Genomic DNA, 23,443 nt, shown 5'->3' on the forward strand with positions numbered 1-23,443 from the left:
CTGTACTGAAAAATTATTTAGAATTTAAGAAAAGTAATTTTTTAAAAAGCTGGTTTTCTACATCTTAGTGAAGTGTTAAAGTATGGTATAATGAATTGTAGAATTTTATTTAAAATTTTAGAAAGTAAAGATATGAAGCCTCATTGATGAAGAGAATTTGAGGACGTACTTAATTAAAGTGTGCCAATTTCAGAGAGCATAGGCTAATAGGTTTTTGAAAAGTATATAATAATGGGGCCATGTATAATCTGATTATTTAATTGAGAGCCTTCTATATACCAAGATTTTTTTAAAAAGCAAAACCCCATAATCACACAAAAAGTCATTCAAAAAGGAAACATTAATTGATAAGCCAAATTATAGTTAGAGTAAGCATGGAGCAGGAACAAAGGAATAATCTTAGTGACTAATGTCATCCAATCATAACTTGATACACATGCCATCTGTAAGAATGGTGTTTGAAGTTCAAGATGCCCTCTCCTCTCAGCAGTGATGATTAGGGGCCCAGTTTGGAATTCTTGTTTTCTGATCTCTACCACATACAAACTACTCATCTTTTGGTAGAGCATTTTTTTTCCCCCTCTGGTGGATTATAATTCACTTTCATCAGATGTTTGGTTTGGTTACTGTATCATTCATTCAGGATAAGTTATGCTCCAATAAACAATCTGAAAATCTCAGTGATTTATAGTTTCCCATTCTTAACAACCTTTGTGCAGTTGTTGTCTTATGTTTTACTTATACATTTATTATAAACCTCATATTAAATTATTATTTGGACTTGAAAGAAATAAAAAACCTTTTGTTTATCCTGCTTGAGATGTGTTGAGCTTCTTGGATATATGAGTGTATAGTTTCATCACCTTTGGAAAAATTTCAGCTCTTATTTCTTCGAATATTTTATCTTTGTTCCCCCCACCCACTTTCCTGGCCTTTTCCTGAGACTGCATTACATGTGTATTAGACCCCTTGATATTGTCTCACCGAGTCCTTTTACTTATTTAAATTTTAAATCTATCTTCTTTGTGTTTTATCTGGGATTTTTTTTCTCTGTGTCTTTAAGTTCACTAACTTTTTTTCTACAAGTGTCTAATCTGCTGTTAATCCCGTCCAGTGGAATTTTTCATTACAGATCTCATGCTTTTGTTTTCCTTTGTATTTTTGAGATGATGAGCATGTTTATAATAGTTGTTTTATATCCTTGTTCACTGATTCCATAACCTCTTTTATTTTAGGTTTCTATTGACTAATTTTTACCTATTCTAGGTATTAATTGTGTATATAGTAATTTTTGATTGAACAATAGATATTGTGTTTTTTGTTGTTGTGTGTTGGGTACTTTTCTAGGAAGCACTTAAGTTTCTTGAAGATATATCTGACTGTTTTAAGGTTATTTTTAAGCTTTTTTGAAGGGATGCTCTAGAGTAACCTTTATTCCAATGGTAATTTTAGCTTTACTTCTATGACATAGCCCTTCTGGGATTTTTACTGAAAACCACATGTATTTAGCATAGTTTCTTCATTCTGACTGGTGGCAGTATGAATGATTTATAGTTCTCTGTGAGCTCTAATTGACTGACACCTCTCCACTAATTGTTTTACCCCGGAAGTTGTTTTTGCTTGGCCTATGGGGTTTTACTCTGTACATGTACAGATTTGTATTCAGACAGGAGTGAAAGGGAGCCACTGTGGAGATTTCTGGAGCTCTTTCTCTCCATAACTCTTTCTCGTACTCTACTTAGCAAATTCTAGCTACCTTAGGTCCCTCTACTCTGATCTTTGATTTCTCAATTCATTGGGATTAATGGCTCCTTTTGGAACTTTTCTGTACCATAGTTCTACAGTTACCTCTTGTTGGAAAGCCTGGCCTGGTGATGGCTCATTTGTTTCCTTTTTCTCAGGTATCACAGCCTTTTTTGCGTATTGTTTGATGTCTGAAAATAGTGTTTTTCTATATTTTGTCCAGTTTTTAGTTCTTTATTGCAGGAGAGTATTTCTGGACTCTTTTTCATGACTAGAAGCTGAAGTCCCTCTTCAAGTTAGACATGGTTGTTCTTTGTGCGTTAAATTATACTTTGATAGTGAAATTTTAAGACAACAGAAGACCAATCAAGTGGTTTCTGCTTCCCTTTATTTACTACCTGTTTGTGCCTTGTTTTCAGCTTTCCATTAGAGATGGGATTTTTCCATAAGTTTGAATACTCCCAGGCAATTAGAGCTTCCATAACATAGACTTGTACTCTGCAATTTTGCCTGTAGTCTAAGCAACTGGTCTGCTTTTATAGCAACACAGTGAGATCTCTCATTCTTATTAAGACTTTTGTCAGGATTGGGCCAGTGGTAACATCTAATCAACTTTCATGTGAGGTACTCAGGGTCACCGATAAGGAGGATCTGAATAGAGATGGTCCGGAGGAGCTTAGGAATGCAGTCTGAGCTGGAGAACTGTTTTCTAGATTTCCTCATCTATGCATCTGTAGACCATCGTTTTGCCTGTGTATATTCATCTGTCTTACCATCCATCCCTTTTCTCTTTCCCTCTCTTCTCCTTTTTTCTATCTATCCAGTTATTTGGCATCTTATACATACAGATAATTTTAGCTCCGAGTCTTAAGGCACCTTTTAGAGATTGTCCTTGTATCATCAACTATTTTCCCATGCATAGTTTTAAAAAGCTTAGTAACATTAAATTTAAAAAGTCCTATTAGAATGTAAAAATACATAGACTCCAAAGTCAAGCTTTGGACTTTGTGTATTTTTCAGTGGTTGTGATATAAAAATGCATGTAGTAACACTCTCTTGTACAGAATCCTTTCAGGGTAATATTCCAAGTATGTAACTGGGCTTTCAAATGTGCTGCTGTGTTTTTTTCTTGTTTTTGTTTTTGTTTTTTTGTCAGCCTTATCTAAAAAGGACCCCCTTAATATAGCTATATCTATGTTTCCCTTTACTTGTAAGTATTGCAAAAATCCTGAACCTGTGGAACTAGATTTAAAGTACTAGTCACAAAGAACTCCTAACTGAGGAGTCTAAAGAGACCATTGCACCATGGAGTCAGAGAGAATTGCAATAGGAATGAATGACTAATTGATTCCCAGGTACTTATACCTGGGAAATTTTGAATAGTGGGTGGTTGTTTCTCTTTAATTAAAAAAATTTTTTTAAATGTTTATTTATTTTTGAGAGATAGAGACAGAGCATGAGCAGGGAAGGGGCAGAGAGAGAGGGAGACACAGAATCTGAAGCAGGCTCCAGGCTCCGAGCTGTCAGCACAGAGCCCGACGCCGCACTCGAACTCATGAACCACGAGATCATGACCTGAGCCAAAGTCAGATGCTCAACCGACTGAGCCACCCAAGCGCCCCTGTTTCTCTTTAATTTTAATTGTGCTTCTACAATATGGTATTTCCAGCAGGATAAAATAAAGTTTAGGACTCTAAACGTGTGATATTGTATAAAGCGTTTAAGATACAAGAGAAAAAAAATAGAGATACCAAAGTTTTAGGGAGAAAACACGATTTATAAAAGGAGGAATGACAAGATAATTTTCATAAAAATACAGGAATTCTTTTTATTTTTTAAAAAATGAAGAGCATTTTCCAGTTTGGTGGTCATTTATGCAGTACCCCTTGTTTTTTTCTAGTTGATTTACTTAATAGGCAGAAAAATATAATATGTATTATTTTTCACCTTTGATATTGATTTTGCTCGCAAAGGTTCTTGAGATTTTCTTGGATGTCATTGTTTAATATTTGTTTTAAGCAACATTTTGTAATTTTTAAAGAACAGTAGATTCTTAATTCTTTTACTTCAGTTTGAAAAGTTGTGTTACTTTCCTAATCTCATAAGTTTTCTTACTCCTTAATAATTGCCCGGCCTGTATATTTATTGTTTTATACCTTTGTAATAAAATTCTAGAAGATACAACTGGAGTTCTGGGTTAATCCTTAAGTTCATTTGTGTCTTTTGAACAGGGAACCTTCAAAAGATCTTGTCGCATGATCATCCTCCAGAGTATTCAGCTGATTTCTATGCTGCCTACATTAATATTCTTCTTGGAGTTTTCTATACCGTCTGCCGAGATTTGAAGGAGCTCAGACATCTGGTGAGTGAACATGTTACTTAAAAAAAAAAAAAGACTATCTTTTAATAATTTTTCCATGCAGAAATGGTGTGAGGTAGGCTAGAAGCTGAAAATTTATTCTGGAAATTTGGATTTGGCCTTTTGAGGCTCACATAAGTAGGTGGAAGCCTGTGCCTTAGTAAAAACTGCAACGTGATCAGAAAACCTTCATTCATCTTTAGTTATGTCTTCTTATTCTTCCTTAGGAGTATTTTTTGTTTCCTTCCTTCTCTTTTTCTAATTACAGAAAATGTAGAACTTCATTAAAATCAAAATGAGAAATAGAAAGGAGGTGTAAAAGCTGAATAAGAAATGTAATATCTTTTACTTTTTTTGTAACACATTTCTTTTAGGTTTTGTGTATGTAGCGATAGTGGTCTGGCATCTAGATCAGCTTGAGAATAGGAGCCTTAATTATAGGTCTTTCATGAGGCACTGACCTTGAGTTAGTAATATTTATATAAAAGGTTACTTTTAATATTTACATAAAAGAGTACTTAAGACACTTAAAAGAGTAGAAAAACTGTTTATATTTTACAGGCAAGTTGGAAAGTGATCATATGTACTTTAATTTTTCTTTGATTTTTCTACTTTTTAATTGTCTGGATGTGTCTGGAAGGGGAAGAGGCAAGAATATCCGGTTTCTCTTTTAGAAACCTTCCATTAATACTAAGATTTTGTCTACATTTAGAGAAAGTAGTATTATATCTAAGGCTGAAACACAGTTACTTTGAAAGGAACAGATTCTGTAAGTTTTAGCATATTTTCTTTTTCTCTTTGCTCTGAAAAGAATCACTTAGAGGGATTAAGTGTATGTTTGAATGTGTGTTCAAGACAATGTAGAAGAAGGTGACTGTGTAAAATTGTGTTCACATATAGTATGTTTTTCTGAGTTTTAGATTTTAGGCTTCTGATTTAGATGTAGATTTCAAGCGTCTTCTGAGTAGGGAAAAAACAAAAGGCAAACTTTTCTAGGTTCAAGCTCATCACTGACATCTCTCCAGCAATTGAATGTCTTGCATCCCTAGTGCCCAAAAGGAAATGACAACAGAGGAGCTTACAGAAAGGAGGGATGGTCAGTACAAGGTCCTTGCATGACATGTAGTTAGGAAGAAATACTCCTCTGCCTGCCATCTTGCCTGGTAACCTGTGGTCACCACAACCTAGATGTCCTTGAATCCTGTGCGAATCTGTGCCAGCAGCCATTTAAAGTAGATCATGAAGTGTAAGAAGAAGGATTAGTTAAGGAACTATTTCTGCAAAAATAAAATGTCAGAAAATATATATATTTGAATATGGTATTTTATATTGTCCTTAGGTTTCACTAAGAAATATTTAGGGGTGAGATTATAAAGTTGTTTTTGTTGTTGTTGTTACTCTTCTATCATGTTCGTAAGCTTGAAGTATGGTTTAAGCTTTTACTACTACTAGTAATACTAGTAAATACAGGAAATAATCTGTAAGCACTGGAGAAAAAAAATAGCAGTGTTCTTATTTTCCTCCTTATGTAGAACATAGCATAATAAAGATACATTTTCCTTCAAGTGGATACTCTATTTGTTTCAAACTTTGTAAATGGCATATTTATTGAAAGTTTAATAAATCACCTGCAAAAATTCTTTTCAGGCATCTTTTCTATGTATATGCTTTTGAATTTGCCTTAGAAATTATTTCTTTAAGTATTATTTTTCTGGAGGCTAGGTCTGGAGGTAGCACAAGAATATTCATTTAGGTTTGTCTTCTCTGACAATCCTTAATGATATTCCTAAAAATAGTAATTAAAATTTTTAAAAGGATCAATTGAGGAAGTTATTTTTATACTTATTATTATACTTATAAGTATTATTATACTTATATATAAATGCCAAACACAGAATGGTTCATTTTCTAAAATTTTCTTGCATGATCTTTTTAAAACAAATCTGTCACACATCAAGTTTATTGTATTTTAAACTTTTTTCTTCCTAAATATCAGTATTCTTAGAGATGACTCAGAGAAGTTAATTGCTTAGGTAGAGCTTAGTAATCTTTTAGAGTGCAATTCCAAGTTTCTGATGCTGTTTTTGTTGTTGTTTTGTGTTGTTTGGCCCTGTGGCTTGTGGTGTTGACTAGGGACAGTGGCTAAGAAGAGATGCCAGATAACTGAAGTATATTTGATGGAATGAGCAGAGAAGTTATATTGAAATACCTTAGCTCTGCTGCTTACCAGTATGTTATGTATGTAATTTTATGTATTTCAGTTTCCTCATTTCTAAAGTTGGTGGGGGCGGGGGCGGGGGGGAGGGAACAGACCAAGAATACATGCCTCAGATGAGTTTTGTGAGTATGAAATGAAATACTTTCTATCAAAGTGCTTATAAAAATGTTAAATGATATTATTGGTAACACTAAGCCATTTGAACAAATATTCTTCTTTTAAAATACAAATAGGGGGGATCCCAGGTGGCTTTTTTGGTTGACCATCTGATTCTTCATTTCAGCTCAAGTCATAATCTCAAGGTTTGTGGGTTCGAGCCCCGTGTTGGGCTCTATGCTGGCAGTGCAGGGCCTGCTTGAGATTTTATCTCCCTCTCTCTCTCTGTCCCTCCCCAACTCATTCTCTCTCTCAAAGTAAATAAACTATAAAAATAAAATACAAATAATTTCTGGGAGGATCATTTACCTTTTGTGAATTATTTTAGTGAAATTTTAACACAGCTGGTTTTCATGTAGCCAGGGCCCAGCAATTCCTAGGGAATAGATGGTTTGATCTTAGTTTTGAGCAGGGGTCCCATGGATATTTGGGGAGTGGGAAGAGGTGGGTACTGGGCAGCAGGCCAGTGGAGGGAGCTGGTGTGGAGACCCTGCTCCGAGTACAGGCAGTCTTCTGCCTTGCGCATAACTCCACTTCTGAAATGGTTGCAGATCTGTCCCCTTGCCCTCAGTTGACTCATACACAGTACACACGAATGTGTTTTTCCTATATATTAGTTATTTTCGCTTATTTACGATATGAGTGTATGCTAGGGAAAAATGATCCCTGAGATCTAAAATGAATTAGATTATAAAATTTTGCAAATAAGAATCATGGGGTCTGGCTCCAGAGTATATGCTCATAATCACTATATTACAACTACCTCTTAGATAATAGCCAATTTTATTGAGTAGTTATTGTGTGTTGGGTACTGTTCTAAGCCTTTTTCCAATGTTGACTCAGTTCTCAACAGCAACCCTGTGAAGTAAGGCATTATCATGAATCCTCATTTTACAGATGAAGAGACACAAGTTTGTCATTTACCAGCTGTATGTTCTTGGGCAAGTTACTTAACCTTTTTGACCTTGAGTTTTTTCTTCTGTTCAGTAGGTACAATACCTGCCTCAAAGGAATTTTGTGAGGTAAAAAAAAAAGGGTGGGAAGCACATGTACAATGCCTGATAGCTGAAGGGGGAGTAGTTAAATTTAGTTCTCTTCCTTCCTCTGATGACCAAAGACTCATGGACTTAAAAATATGCTGTGATCTTAACTATGTCCAAGAACATATATCATAGCTTGGGAATGGAGACCGCCATAACTGCTGTAGGTTTGTGTCGTATGTTAAAGTCATATATTGAAGAAATAGGAAGTTTGAGGGATGATCTGGCAGAACAGCTATCATTCCACTGATTGCAAGATTTGGTTTGACAAATGGCAGGGGTAGTGGGTGCCCTTCACCATTTTTTTATATTTTTATACTGATTGATTTATGAATGAGGATGTCTTCGACATAGAGAAGAGCTATTCTTTGGTTAAAAATACTGAAGGGGGAGGCAGAGTCTTTAATTAGGAGAACTAACCTAGTTAGGTTTGTTTTTCTTTTGTATTTTCTCAACTTTTTGATGAAAGTGTAACATAGGTATAGAAAAGCACAGAAACCATACCTATGTATCTCAGTGAATTATCACAAAATGAAAACACATGTGTAAATAAAACCAAGTCAAAAAGTAGAAAACTACCAACATCCAAGGAGCCCACTTCATGCTTCCTCCCAATCTCACCTCTTCTTCCTTCCCCAGAGATAATCACTATCTTTGCTTCTAACATTAAAGGTTAGTTTTGCCTGTTGTGGAACTTCATCTAAATGGAAACATACAGTATGCATTCTTTTTTAATCTGTCTACATTTGCTCAACATTTTGAGATACTCATCTATGTTAAATGAAACTGGAATATTTTGAGTAGTCCCGTAGTCGTCTCTAGACTGCAAGAAGTGGTATTTAGCTAGTTTTCCCAGTTGGACCTTTATAGGGTACCTTTATTTTTGGCCTTGAATAATTGAGAATTATTTTTATATCAAAACCATATTCAGTGGCACTGGCATGTTAATAGCTTGCTCTCATTATTTTATTAGACTATTTACAAGATAATGAAAATATTGGATAGTTTCAAAATTTATTTAAGAGCGATTTCTAATTTACAGAAAAATTACCAGTACAGTAAAAAGAGCTTTTCCTCCTTTTTCCCAATCATCTGAGATTAAGTTTGTGACCTGATGCCCATCACCTCAAATACTTTAGTGTGCATATCCTAGAAAGACATTCTTCCACGTAAGTACAGTACAACTATCAAAATGAGAAAATGGACTCGTTGCTACAACCCAATCCTTAGACACTAGTGAGGATTTGACAGTTGTCACAATAATGTGCTTCAGAGCAAAAGAATCCAGTTCAGAATCATATATTGCATTTAATTAACAAGAAATTGTTAAATTTCTTGAACATTCATCTGGAACAGTTCTTTAGTCTTTGACTTTCATGGCCTTGAGACCTTTGAAGATTATAGAACAGTTTTGTAGAATCACCTTCAGTTTGGATTTGTCTAATGTTTGCTTATGATCAGATTCAGGTTATGCATCTGACAGGAATATCACAGAAATGATGTTTCGTTCACATTACATCCTATGAGGTATTACAGGATTTCATGTTATTTCATCACTGATAATGTTCACTTTGATGATTTGATTAAGAGGTTTTTTTTTTTTTCCTTTGTAATATGTGTTTTGTGGGGAGGTACTATAAAACCTTGTAAATATCTTGTTTCTCATCAGAATTTCAACTTAATCATTTTTTCATATCTGTCTGGCTTCAGATTATCATATGTTAAGATAGTGTGATTACCAACGTAGGTATCACCTAATCACATGAGCCCTTTAAAGCAGAGAGTTTTCCATGGTTGATCAAAGAAGGGGAAATCAGAGATTGGAAGCATACTTTAACTTCTCTGTAAGATGGGGATGATAAAAATAATGTCTACCTCATAGGATCATTCAGAGGATTAAGTGAATGATCGTATAGAGGATGTAGAGCACTTAAAATAGTAAAACCTGACACACCGTAACACCTCGTTGCCTGATTGAATTAATGTTAATACAAATTTTCTCAGTTCTGATTTTCATTCCGTTTAATGTTTCAGAGATAAAATGTGGGTATTTATAAAAAAGGCAGAAGAGTTCAGACATTATTTCTACTTGCCCTTGGGATATTAGAATATTTTTTACATTTATACTTCAACATGTGTATTAGTGTTCTATTGCTGCGTAACAAATTATTGCAAATTTAGTGGCTTAAAGCAGTAGACATTTATTAGCTCATAGTTCTCTAGGTCAGGAATCCGGGCATTATTGCTGGCTTCTCTGATCAGGATATCACAGATGAAATTAAAGTTTTGGCTAACTGTATCCTTAGCTTGAGGTTTTGGGGAAAATAGCTTCTAAGTTCATTCAGACTTGACAGAATTCACTTCTTTTGGGCTCTAAGAATGAGGTCCAGAACTGTCTTGCTATCTGTCAGCCAAGTCTCAGACTTCCTAGAGAGCACCTGTATTCTTTACCACATGCCTTTCCATCCACCAGCTCGCAAGGGTGTGTTGACTCTTAGACACCCAATCTCTGACTTCTGTGACTGGCTAGAGAACACTTTCCGTTTTTGAAGAGCTTGTGTGATTAGGTCAGACTCATCTGATTATCTCTTTATTTTAACTCTCCCATAAATAGTACAGTCTTTGGGACTTTAATTGCATCTACAAAATTCTTTCACAGCAGTACCTAAGATAGCATTTGATTGAATAACTGAAAGAAGGTGTGTGTGTATGTGTGTGTGTATATGAGGGGCTGGCAGTCTTGGGCTGTCTTAGAATTTTTTTTACTACAATATACATGTATCAGATCATTTTCTAACAAGTAATTTCAAATGCAGTAATGGAATTTTGCTGAAAATCTCACTGAGGGAGAGTTTGAAGTTTTCTAAATTGCCTATCTCTGTCTTATGGCAACCTAGTCATTATGCATAATAGATTATTTTGCCTCTTAAAGTAATGCAAGTTTTTTTCTGCAATATAAGGGAAATAGTCTCTCGGTTTCACCTGAATCAGGCTTTGATAACATTGTGCCTTTATTGGTTTAGAAGTAAGTTACCAGAACATCTCACAAATCCATGATCATAAATTCAGGCAGTGGAGTCTGTGTGTGCCTGTAGGCAGATTATATTTTGCTTTCTGGGTTGACAAGTGGATATTATAAATGTGCAGTTGTCAGGAGTAAGTGAGATAACAGGTGGCCATAACTAACTCTTGATAATTTTGTTTCTCCTGTCACAATTATGAGCATAAATATTTGCTGAGCACACTGTCATTTCTTAATAAAATTATCCCCTACCCTTTTCATTAATGCAACCAGTTAAGAGTAAAATATATGCTTAAAAGTTAAGGAATAATGGGGAGATAAAAATGGGAATGTTCAGTGGGAGTAAAAATTTATTATATCAAAAAATCCTCTAAAAATTATTTCTGTTTGGGCTTTGGAATAATTTCTGTGATTTTATTAGCAGCCTTTTTATTTCCGTTTCTCTGGGTGGTTGGGAGGGCAGTTTAAAATACCAGTGGACGTGAAGGTAGATATTGATCTAAATAATACTGAGACCTGTAATTACTTATATTTGAGGATTAATATAGGAGAAATGGGTATAACATTGGAGAGCACATTTGAATGTTAATAGTGAAAGTTGTAAAAAGTATTTTGTATTTGAACAGATGATTTTGTTTGTGAAACTCCATGTTAGTGTGGACTAGGATTTGTAGACTTACTTAAATATAGAGATTGTATTTGGACAGTTAAATTGTACCATTATAATCATATAGTTTTATATATTCAATAAGTTCTTATGGAATGACATGGGGAAAGTACTGACTTGCTAATGTAAAACTGGAAAATAGTCTCCTAAAATTATCTTTATTACCTTTTTACCACCATTTGTAAATGATTAAGTCTATATTTTAATGTTTTGGCCAAGAAAAAAAAGCAGCCAAATTGTTTACCAGTTACTACTAACATTATGACCTATCAGTGTTATTAAGCAGTGTTTAGATCTGAAAACCTGGAACTAAGTTAAGTGAGTTGGCCTCTCTATTGGCTTCATATTAACAGAATTTGGAAGATTTTTCTGCACTAAACATTTGCACTTTGTGGAGTAAAATAGGAAAAACTGTTTCAAGGATCAGTTCTTAGCTCTCTATTATCTTCTGAATTTGAGGTTGTATAGTTAATGCATTTATGTATATCTTTCTCCAGGCTTCATTACTGAATCATTTTAATATGAAATATTTGTGATCAAATTAATATTAATAAATGGCAACAGCATGTTTTTTTAGCAGTTTGCTTGAACTACCTCTCAGTAGAATTCCAGTGTTGATTCATGGAAAACTGTTAAGTAATAATGATTAATTAGTGCTTTCCAAACTTCGGAATACATAGCATTCCTGGAGTGATTGTTAAAACGTGGATTCCTGGATGTCATTCTTAGCGATTGTGATCTAGTATGCCTGGCATGGTGCCAAGAATTTGAATTTATAATAGTCTCAGGTAGTGTTGCCCATCACATAATTTTGAATTGTACTGAACGAGATGATGTTTGATGTGTCAGAATGTTCAAACCTTGGAAAATAACAGGTTAATTCTTTGGGCTCATGGTATTTTATTGGGTCCTTTGTGGCATAATTAATGTGCTAAAATTACAAATTATGCTTTGCTATATTACTTTATATCTTGAGGTTAATACATTAGGCAGTATTTAGCCAATTAAGGAGTATTTTACATGTTGTTTTACTATCATTTTTGATATTTGCTGTTTTATTATTATAATAAGCTATAAAACATTTTACTTGAGTGCTTATATTGAAGTAAAATAGCCTAAATTCTAATAAAAATTATACTTGGAAGATAATTCCTATTTGTGGTGGATAAGTGCCTTTTTTCTTTTTTCCCCTTTATTTACAGGCAGTACTTAATTTTCCTAAATATTGTGAGCCTGTGGTTAAAGGAGAAGGTAACTATGTAATTTTACTTATTAATACTTGTTTTGAAAGAATTTGTGTAAGATCTGAATTTTTGTAATTTTCTCCCATTTGGGGTAGCAAATGAACGTGATACTCGCAAACTCTGGAGAAATATTGAACCTCATTTGAAGAAAGCCATGCAGACTGTTTATCTCCGGGAAATATCAAGGTAATTTTCTATTTAATGTGTATATAATATTTCTATATCTTTAGTTCGGATATTTTGTCTACTACAGTGTTTTCCTTTACCTGCTTCACAATTAGGAAAAAATTCATGACTTTTGAATCATTTCTTCTTATTTTGGGGAAAAAAATTTTTAACCAGTATGTTACACAATTTGAAACAAGGCATATGTCTCACAATTAGTAATTTTTTTAAGTCTGGAAAGCTACAAGAAAATCAACTTCAGCTTTGTTTTTTATTTGTGTTAGATATTTGAATAGTATAATGAAAATTTGATTATTAAAGCAATGTATAAATTAAATCACATGTCTATATTTATTATTAGGCTTTCATAGTAATGAAACAGGAGATGTGGTGACATTTAGTGCAGGTGGCGGAACAGGGTTTTGATTTCCATCTCAGCCATTTTCTGCCTTGTGTGGTCTTAGTCTCCTAAAAACCCTCTAGGCCTCAGTTTCCTCCTCTAACAATCCTTACAAGATTTAAATTATGTGTGTGAAAATGATTTGTGAATAATAAATTGCCTTATTAGGTGATAGGTTAAGCCTCAGTTGCAAAGCAATATAGTAGTATAAAAACATCAACAGCACTGTGTGCTTTTCTCACTTTCTGGTCAGTAGTGCTATCATTTTTCTCTCAAAAATATCTTGGTCTGTAACTCCTTTTCTTTACTAACTTTGCTCATTTAATTAGCTGATTAAACTGTAATTCAGGTAGAAATGTAATCATTTCTGAATAAATAGAAAAATTACAAACATACTGTTATTCCTCTTTTCAGTAAAAAGTCATTTGAGGGGCACCTGGTGGCTCAGTTAATAAGCATCTGACTTTGGAGTTTGAGCCCTGTATTGGGCTCTCCACTGACAGCTTGGGACCTGGAGCCTTCTTCAGATTCTGTGTCCCCTCTCTCTCTGCCCCTCCCCTGCTAATGCTGTGTCTCTCAAATAAAACATTAAAAAAATGACATTTGATGAGGATTTTCACAAGTCCCAGAATAGAAAAGCTTGTGATGTGCTCTTTTAAAGATAGAAAAATTTGGGTGCTTGTTGGAATGATTTTTATGTAATACTGGAAGGACTTAGAGTTTCCCATAGGACAGTGATGGCCACATAAATCCGGTTTTCTGCACAAGATCAATAAGGAGAGCAAATAAAGTTTTTGCTGGTGGAGAGAGGGTCTTGAGGTTGATGGCTGCTGATTGGTGGTTGCTGTGGGATAGGTGTGGCAGTTTCTTAAGACAGCTGTGAAATTTGCTGCATTTTGTTGACTGTTGTTTGGTATCATTTTACCCACAGTAGAACTTTCAGAATTGGAGCCAGTCCTCTTAAACCCTGTTGTTGCCTTAACTAAGTTTATGTAAAATTCTAAATGCTTTGTTGTCATTTCAAAAATCTTCCTAGTGTCTTCACCAGAAGTAAATTCCATCTCAAGAAACCACTTTCTCTGCTCTTGTATCAGAAGCAACTCCTCATCTGTTAAAGTTACATCATGAGATTGCAACCATGCAGCCCTGCCTTCAGCCTCCACTTAACATCCTAGTTCTCGTGCCATTTCCACCCCGTCTGCAGTTATTTCTTCCACTGAAGTATTGAACCCCTCAAAGTCGTCCATGAGGGTTGGAATCAACTTCTTCCAAACTCCTGTTCATGTTGATATTTTGTCAATGAGCAGTCAGTCACATGTTGAAAGGAATCTTTTCTGAGCAGATCTCAACAGTAGGCTTAAAATACTCAGTAAACCATGCTGTAAATAAATGTGCTGTTATCCAGGCTTTGTTATTCCATTGACAGAGCACAGGCAGAGTTGATTGAGCATAATTTTTAAGGGCCTTAGGATTTTTGGAATAGTCAGTGAGCATTGCCAGCTACATTAGCCCCTAACCAGAGAGTCAGCTCTCTCGCTATGAAAGTCCCAGATGGCATCTTCTTCCAGGGGAATGCTTCACCTGCACTGAAAATCTGTTGTTTAGTGTAGCCACCTTCATTAATGATCTCAGCTAGATCTTCCGGAGAGTTACTCCAGCTTCTACATCAGCACCTTTTGCTTCACCCTGCACTTTTATGTTATGGAGACGGCTTCTTTCCTTAAACCTCTTGAACCACTTCAAGAGCTTCAAACTTTTCTTCTGTAGCTTCCTCGCCTCTCTCAGCCTTCATAGAATTGAAGAGAGTTGGGCCTTGCTCTGGATTAGGCTTTGGCTGAAGGGAGTGTTGTGGCTGATTTGATCTTCTGCCCAGACCGCTAACACGTTCTCTATAACAGCAATAAGGCTATTTTCCTTTCTTATCTGGAGTAGCAGTTTCAGTTTCCTTTAAGAACTTTTCCTTTGTGTTCAAAACATGGCTGTTTTGTGCAAGAGGCCTGGCTTTTTTCAGCCTACCTTGGCTTTTGACAAGACTTCCTCACTGAGCTTAATCATTTCTGGCTTTTGATTTAAAGTGAGAGATGTGACTTTTCCTTTCACTTGACCACTCAGAGGCCATTGTAGGGTTATTAATTGGCCTAATTTCAGTATTATTGTGTCTTAGGGAATAGGAGGGCCCAAGGAGAGGGAGAGATGAGGGAATGGCCAGTCAGTGGAGCGTTTAAGTTTCTCATCTTATATGGGCACAGTTTGTGAACCCCCAAAACAGTTACAGCAGTAGCATCAAAGATCATAACAAATAGTGACGAACAAATTTGAAATAGTATGAGGACTATCAAAATATGACACAGAGACATGGAGTGAGCGGTTGCTGTTAGAAAATTGGTGCTGATAGACTTGCTTGATGCAGAGTTGCCACAAGCTTTCAACTTGTAAAAAATGCACTATCTGCAAAACACAGTAAAGTGAAGCATGATAAAATGAAGTATGCCTGTATCTCCGTAATTTTCAGCTCTGCTTGCAGATGTGGGATATTCAGTTCTGATCTGACATTTATTTTTATATTAGCATTTTAAAAGCTGAGTTAGAGAGTTTGAGAGGGTCCTTACAGATCATTGCATCTAACTGCCTTATATTTTGGTGAGAAGTATAATAATTTATTCAAGGTCATACAGCTAAAACTTCTGTCTCCCAGGGCAGTCTTTTTACTGCACCATAATGTGTTTCCTAATGAATTTGATTTGTCATATTCTCACTTCATATTTTTAACAATATTTGAGACTGTTTAATAGTTTTAATTGCAAGTAAGGTCAGAGGGGGCAGTGGAGATGGCATGAACTTTGCACGCGTTCTACAAGGAATCAGGTCTTAGCTCTATTACTGACTGGCTGGGTATACTTGGGCAACTTAACCTGTGGGCCTCAATTTTCTGCTGTAATGGTACTTATTTTAAGAGATTGTTATGGAGTTAGAAATAGTGTATAACAGTTGCATCTAATATTCTAACTGAAACGTGGGGAGTTTTACTGAAGGATAGGTGATGTTATTTATTTTTTGGTGCTTTCTGATAGCTTTAAAATTATGATCAGGAAAAGAGATTAAAAATTAACATCTGAGTATTGGGGCACCTGGGTAGCTCAGTTGGTTAAGCATCTGACTCTTGATTTCAGCTCGGGTCATGATCTCACAGTTTGTGAGTTCGAACCCTGAGTTCAGTTCTGTGCTGACAGCGTGGAGCCTGCTTGGGATTCTCTCTCCCTCTCTCTGCTCCTGCCCTCCCCCTCCCCCCGCAAATAAATAAATAAACTTTAAAAAATAAAAAAAAAATTAAAACTAACATCTGGGTGTTGTTATGTAAGGTTATATTCTAATACACACTCAATGATTTTGTTGAGACAGGTATATATCGCATATATATGTTATTTGTAAGGAAATTGATTATTTTCTTAAATCAAAGTTTTAGTTTTTTCTAGGACTGTCTTAAGTCCAGTATATTGATTTCATATATTTTCAAACCATTATTGCTCTTCTGTCTTCTTTCAGTTCACAGTGGGAAAAGCTACAGAAAGATGACACAGATCCAGCACAACTGAAAGGTATCCAAGGAAGTGTTGAGACAGTTACCAGAGACATTTCTTTAATTGATTACTAGTAACTAAGATACTGATGTTAATACTAAATTTAGCATCAGTCAGTAAACAGTGTGACAGAAAAGACTTTACAAACTACAGTGATATTTTAATGAATGATTTTTTTCTTAATTGAAGCTCCAATTAATGAGAGGAAATAATTCAAATACCAGTTTCTTTTTTCTAAATGTTGGATTACATCCTGTAAAAATCAAGCAGTTTAGTTTCTTTAAATGCTTTTGTTCAGTTGTATGACACAGTCTTATCTCAGTATATATGTACTTCATGAATTTTATGTTGACCCAGTTTGGAGGATGCAGTTCTGTTTAAAAAGCTTTCTGCTTTTCTTTTCTTTAAAGAAACTATCAATTTGGATTTATCTCCATAGAACAACTTTTACTTAAAAAAAATTAAGCGAGTATCAAAAATAATTCTTATTAAAAAAAATAGATCACTGGCTAAAGGTTGGAGAAGCGGTGTAAAATTAAGTGGTGTTGCAATTCTGTTTTATCTGTTTTGGTTTCTAAATGCTCTAGATGCCATACAAGTGATTTCCAGTTGTGTGTTCCGATGGAAAGAAATAGATGCTGGCATTAGAAAACCTGTAGTAATTGGTCTGCACTATTCCCTGACTCTACGACCTTGAGTCCACCTCAGTGTCCTCATCCAAAGAATGTCTAGCTTTAAGTAACTGCAAAGATTCAGAGACACCTAAGTAAGGCACTTAGCACAGTGTCTGACACATACTAGATATTCAGTAAACAGCAGATTCCTTCCTTTTCTGTACAAATGAATGCCATTTGACTGGCTCCTTTGTTTTATTTATCAGTTCATTTAGTTTTTTTTCCTTTGTACAGGATACTTTAAGGATACCACAAAAACAGATATAGTTCCTTCAGCAAAGAGTATAGCTTGGTAAGAGATATAATTTATGTATAATTAACTATTAATACAAGGTATAAAGTTACATGGGCCATGAGTTAAATACTCAAAGTAGGAATTCATAGTAGGGACAGATTTTCTACTTTTGGTGTGATAAGAGAGCTTCAGGAAAGGCTTAATGGAAAATGTGGCTTTGAAGGGCTGCATGGATAGGATTTAGAGTTCAGAATAGGAGGAGCTAAGCAAAAATAATGAAATGAGCAAGCATATGACTAATAGTGATATTCACTACCACTGCTGCCATCATCATTATATTGACACAGGGAGTAGGTCATTTTTATAAGAGAATACCATATATGGAAGTCAAAAGGTAAGTGAGAAAACATAAGAGAAACTTAATGGTAGCCTCTTCAATGCCTTCATCAAAGTTTTTCGTTGTGTAGGTCTCTCAGCATATACTCATGTGGAACTTCCATATTACTCCAAGTTTATTCTCATTGCTGCATACCTTGCTTCGTACAATCCAGCAAGAACTGACAAGAGGTTCTTCCTTAAGGTAATAATTATTTCTTTGTTTCTGAAGATTTTAGGAATGTTTTGAAATTTCTCAACACCTGTAAATTTCTCAGGGGTAGAGATTAGAATAAGAGATTGCTAAATACGTGGGGCGCCTTGGTGGCATAGTCAGTTGAGCATCCACGTCTTGATTCTGGCTTAGGTCATGATCCCAGGGTCATGGGATCGAGCCCCACATTGGACACTGGGTTAAGTGTGGAGCCTACTTGAGATTCTCTCTCTCTCTCCTCTCCCTTTGCCTCTCTCCCCCGCTTGTGCTCTCTCTCTCTCTCTCTCTCTAAAAGAAAGAGAGAAAAAAAAAGAGATTGCTAAATATATATTTAGGACATATTCTTTAAAGGCTTTAAATTAAGGTCATAATCTGAATGGGAAAAATAGGTAGTTTCACAGAAGAGTTCACGTATACCTTAGGTAATAACTCTAGGTTTAAAAAATATATATATAAATAAGGTTTTGTTTAAAGTATGAGAGATGGGAATAGTTTTAAGGGTGCCATCTACTCTGTACATTGATATACAGAACATTCAGAAGCCCCTTCTGCATGTACATTAGTTGGAGAAATTCCATTTTGGAATTGTTTTCTTTTTGAAAACATGTATGCAATTTGATTTATTATTCAATGTGTTTGTAATAAGTTTTTATTTGTTGTTTTGTTTATCTCCCTACTAGTTTTTAGTTTCATGAAAGCAAAGAACACATCTTTTTTTCCCCACTACTAAATCCCAAGTGCCTGCCTAAATGTTCTCAATCAGTGTTTCTTATGCGAATTAGTAGCCTGCCTTAAGGGATGAATAAAAACCCATTTATCTTTGGAAGTTTTTTTTTTTTTTTATAGAAACAAATAATGCTGTACTAAGTCAAAATATTAAGTAGTTTTAGGAAGTATCACTATTTTATTTTAACACCTTATTTCTTTACATGCATAAGTAATCTCATATACAATCTAAACTTAAGTCAGAGCAGCCTAAAATATGTTATTTTAGGTGGTAATAAATAAGAAAGTCTAAGATAACAAAATTAGTACCATGTTTTCCATTACGTTTTCTGTTTTTATGGAGTATTACCTTTTTTTCTATCTTAACAGTTATTTTCCTTAATTGCAGCATCATGGGAAAATCAAGAAAACCAACTTCCTAAAGAAACATGAAAAGGTATTTACATTTTAACATCTCTGTTAGAAAGAACTCATGAATTCAGGATACGATAGGAAGTGAATGTGTGCTTTTAGTAGTCATTTGGATGTAAGAAGTTATTTATTGATAAGGTTCCATATTTTGTTATATTGAACATAGTGACAAAGGCATATTCCAGTGAGCTGATACTAGAGACAAAAGTGTGTTGACAAGTTCTTTTAGAGAATTCATAGATGAGAAGATTATCCTGGAATTTTTAACTAAACACAGTTGGTTTTCCTCTTTTCCCCTTTGACACACCCACAAGAACAACATTAAAGAAATACAGAAGGTGAATGAACAGATAAAGAGTAAATGTGAGACCTGCACAGTTTGGAACTGTGTTACAGGTACACGCACAGGTGACTAAGCCTCCAGACAAGGCTGCCACCTAAGCCCAAAGCAAGCAGATTTGACCAAGGAGTCTGGAACAGTTTAGGAATTAGAGGCTCTGAGCACCTTGAAGGGAGGGGTGTGGGACCAGATCGAAGTTGGCGGAAGGAGCATTGGGCCTGCTCAGATCACTTGTTCCACTCTCTGTACATTTAAAACCACTGCTGCTTTTCTTGGCAAAAGATGAAGTTCGACCTGTAAACTTTGTACCACAGAAGCTGTGAGTTTTGTTTCTCACTCCCATTCTCACAAGCAGTTTTCCTCAACCTCCTAAATTGATAGTGTTTTCTCAGGACTTTGAGGACATCATTTTGCTGTCTTCTGGCTTTATTGTTGCTGCTGAAAAATACACTGTTAGTCTGTTATTCCTTTGTTGATATCTGTGTTTTTCTCTGGCTGCTTATAAGTCTCTTCTTTAACTGTAGTGTTTTTTGGTTTTTTGCTTTTGTTTTTTTTTCTGTTTCACTGTGGTCAATCTGGGATTGAAGTTTTTACTTGGGATTTGTTTTCTTTCCTGAATTTGCATAATGATACCTTTATTCAGTTCTGATGAATTAACTCTTCAAATAGTGCCTTGTTGTCTTTCTCTCTAACATGTCTTCCTGAGGCACTGATTAGATGTAGGTTAGACCTTCCCACTGTGTCCTCTTTGTTTCTTCAGTCGTTCTCATTCTTCATTACCTTTGGTCTCTGTGTGCTGTGTTCTGGGTGATCTCTTCAGTTCTGTGTTCTGACTCTCTCTTTGGCTTTGTCTATTTTGTTTACATCATCTTTGTGACTCCAGTAATTTTATTTATAATTCTTAGATGTTTCATTGGTTTATTTCAAGTCTGATGACTTTATATTTTTCCTAGTCGTATTTTTCTTTAACATAAATATATTTTATGTTCTCCTTATATTCCAGTATTAGAAGACCTTATTGGTCTACTAATTTTCCATTTTCTATTTTTGCTGACAAAATGCCTTGTTCCTGAATATTTTATTATTTTTAATTGTTGACCAAACTTGGTCATTTGGAATTTTTGAAGCCTGAAGTGTGCTCTTTAGAAAGGTGTTACATTTACTTCTGTGCAGGCATTTAAGAGCACCAGTAACCTGTGATCATTTGAAATTCAGTTCTTAGCCTTGTGGGTGGGATTTCAGACTGCAGAGATACTGTGAATTATACTCCCACTCCCCCCATCAGCATTAAGCCCTACTTTCTAGTTGAAATCTCAGAGAAGACTTTTTTCCTCTCTTCACACAGAGTCAGAGTTTGACAGGGAAATTTCCTTACCCAATACATTTGCTTGGCACGGAAAAATTCTTCTGGTATTGCCTCTTCACTGAGACATCTCTGATTGGGTTTTCCACTATAGGCATATTGTTGATTTTGTACCCTCTTTCTTATGTGTGTGGTTACTTTAGGTCATAAAGGATTGATAGGAGAGAGTACTTACAGCTGGGGTGGTCAGGGAAGGATTTGTGGTAGGCCTTACATATGAATGGGTGCTCAAGAATGGTGAGGATTGGATGTGCAAAGATGGGAGAGGAGGCCATGCCACTTGAGGAAATGACTGGAGCGAAGAAGCAGAGGTAAAAAATGTAGGGTATAAAAGAAATAATGAAATGTAATTGGCTGAAGTGTCCAGTGAATTTCAGACAAGTCATTTGAGGCCAGATTATGGAGGAATTTTGTCAGTCACCAGTTCCTTAAGCTTAAGGGAAGGAATCTTATCTCTTCATTTCTGTATCTCAGGACTTGGTGGTTATTTGCTGGGTGTTTACAAATGAAGAAAATTGAAGAATGAATACAAGACTGAGAATTTTAGGCCTATTCTTTAGACTTAGAAAACCATTTAAAAATTTTGAAGTGGAAGATGTATGCGTGCTGGTCATCAGTGAGGACTGTGAAGAGCTAGCACTTAGACCGCCCCTGTGGAATGAGTGGATTTGTGCAAGTCCGTGAGAAGGACAGTCTTGACGGAGGGAACTGTGTGAGCAGAGGCCTCCTGAAAATGTCTCTAGCTATAAAGGAACTCTAGTTCTAGCAGTAGTAGTTGTTGTTGTTGTTTTCCTCTTCCTCCTCCTCCTCCTCCTCCTCCTCCTCCTCCTCCTCTTCCATTTATTTCTTCTGAGAGAGAGTGAGCAAGTGAGCACGAGTGGGGGAGGGGCAGAGAGAGTGGGGGGAGAGAGAGAGAATCCCAAGCAGGCTCCATACCATCAGCACAGAGCCCAACACAGGGCCTGAACCCACTAACCATGAGATCATGACCTGAGCCGAAATCAAGAATCAGATGCTCAACTGACTGAGCCCCTTAGGCACCCCTGAACTCTAGTTCTTCTTACTGACTTGAATTTTATAATAGCCTCTTTTGTCTTTGGTTCATGTCGTTTTAAAAATCTGAGCTTAACTGAAACTGTACAGTTTTTAGTTTATATTTTTGTTCCCTCTCCTCCTGAAATCTTGATTGAATGCTTATTTTATGCCGAGCACTCTGCTGGATGCTATGGATATTGCGGAGAGCAGAACAGCCATTGTCTGTGCCCTCCTGAAGCTCTCAATCTAATCAGGGCATCAAACCTTAAAAAGCAAACCACGTGAATAATTATTGTAACAGTTGTTTTGAAAATATTACAGATCTTCAATTGTGTAATTCTTTCTGTGTATACTCAGTTGACACTGGTTTTTTAAGATTTTAGTTTTTAATTCAACTAATGCATACACGTGATATCAGATTACTTGCCAGTTGGTTTACATAGAAAAGCAACGGTTTTTCCGCTCTCCTCATCCATAGTCCCATTCCTCCTCTTTGAATTGTTTCTAGTTTTAATTTTTCTGGTATAGATATCCATAACCCTAACTTTCTGTCTCTACTTTTCTTTATGTAACTTGACACCAAATTTGATGCCATTTAACGCCTCAAAAATTGATTTGATTTCCTTGTTTGATTTTTCTGTTCTTACAGGCCTTCCTTCTTGAGCTCTATAGTGAATTTATAGGCATTTCTCAGACTTCGTCTTCCCCTCTAGATAGGAAGCCACCTTGCATTTATAGCACACAAAACCAGTTCAGTGAGGAAGATAAATTATATGGCTTGCATGCCACTAGAACACTTTAATTTTAAATTGGATATGTGTTTTCTAATCAGAAAATTTAAAAAGTGAAAATCAGAGAAGTAGGTTTTCATAATGCGATTCTTAGGCCGAATTGCCTCCCACGTGATTCTAACACTTCTGGAATTTAGGAACTAACCTCAAGTCATTTCTAAGTGTTAATGAGGACAGGGACACCAATTCCATTTAGATATCTCAGCATTTACCTTAATTTTTTTCTTTCTTTCCTTGAACATCATTTCATTTATTTATTCATTGTCCATTTATCTGTTCATTTATTTAACTATCCCAAGTGCTAGGGATAAAAAGGTGAATAAAACATTTCCTGTTTTCAGGGCAGTTATCTAGAAAAGAAAAAGAACACAGAAACAAGTATATCTATATCATGATGATTATATTAAAAGCTGTTGAGCATTTATAAGCCAAATACTGTGAAGCTCTGTGTTTGATCTTATTTTAGTTCTCAGAGTGACTTGTTGCATGTGGTTACTGTGATTGTCTTCATTTTCTAGGTGAGGAAACTGAGTAACTATTAAAGAAAAATTAATTCAATAACTGGCACAAAGTTATGTAGTTAAGTGGTAGAACTAGCATGCGCTTCCAGGACTTTCTGACTCCAAAGCCCACCATGTTAACCACTGTCATACAACTGACAAATGATTAGTATCTAGATTTTTTTTA

The 23,443-nt window shown here is 35.5% G+C and overlaps 1 protein-coding gene across 2 annotated transcripts in view; it reads left to right on the forward strand.

The window, feature by feature from the left end:
- ORC5 (origin recognition complex subunit 5) overlaps window positions 1–23,443 on the forward strand; it is a 79,785-nt gene that overhangs the window by 18,924 nt on the left and 37,418 nt on the right. For both annotated transcript variants that reach the window (XM_042915874.1, XM_042915864.1), the window contains exons 6-11: window positions 3,975–4,105; window positions 12,408–12,456; window positions 12,545–12,635; window positions 16,558–16,610; window positions 17,969–18,081; window positions 19,205–19,252. In XM_042915874.1, the coding sequence (XP_042771808.1) occupies window positions 3,975–4,105; window positions 12,408–12,456; window positions 12,545–12,635; window positions 16,558–16,610; window positions 17,969–18,081; window positions 19,205–19,252 (485 nt within the window). The remainder of the gene's footprint in view (window positions 1–3,974; window positions 4,106–12,407; window positions 12,457–12,544; window positions 12,636–16,557; window positions 16,611–17,968; window positions 18,082–19,204; window positions 19,253–23,443) is intronic.

This window comes from Panthera leo, chromosome A2, assembly GCF_018350215.1.
Source record: "Panthera leo isolate Ple1 chromosome A2, P.leo_Ple1_pat1.1, whole genome shotgun sequence".
Classification (NCBI taxonomy): domain Eukaryota; kingdom Metazoa; phylum Chordata; class Mammalia; order Carnivora; family Felidae; genus Panthera; species Panthera leo.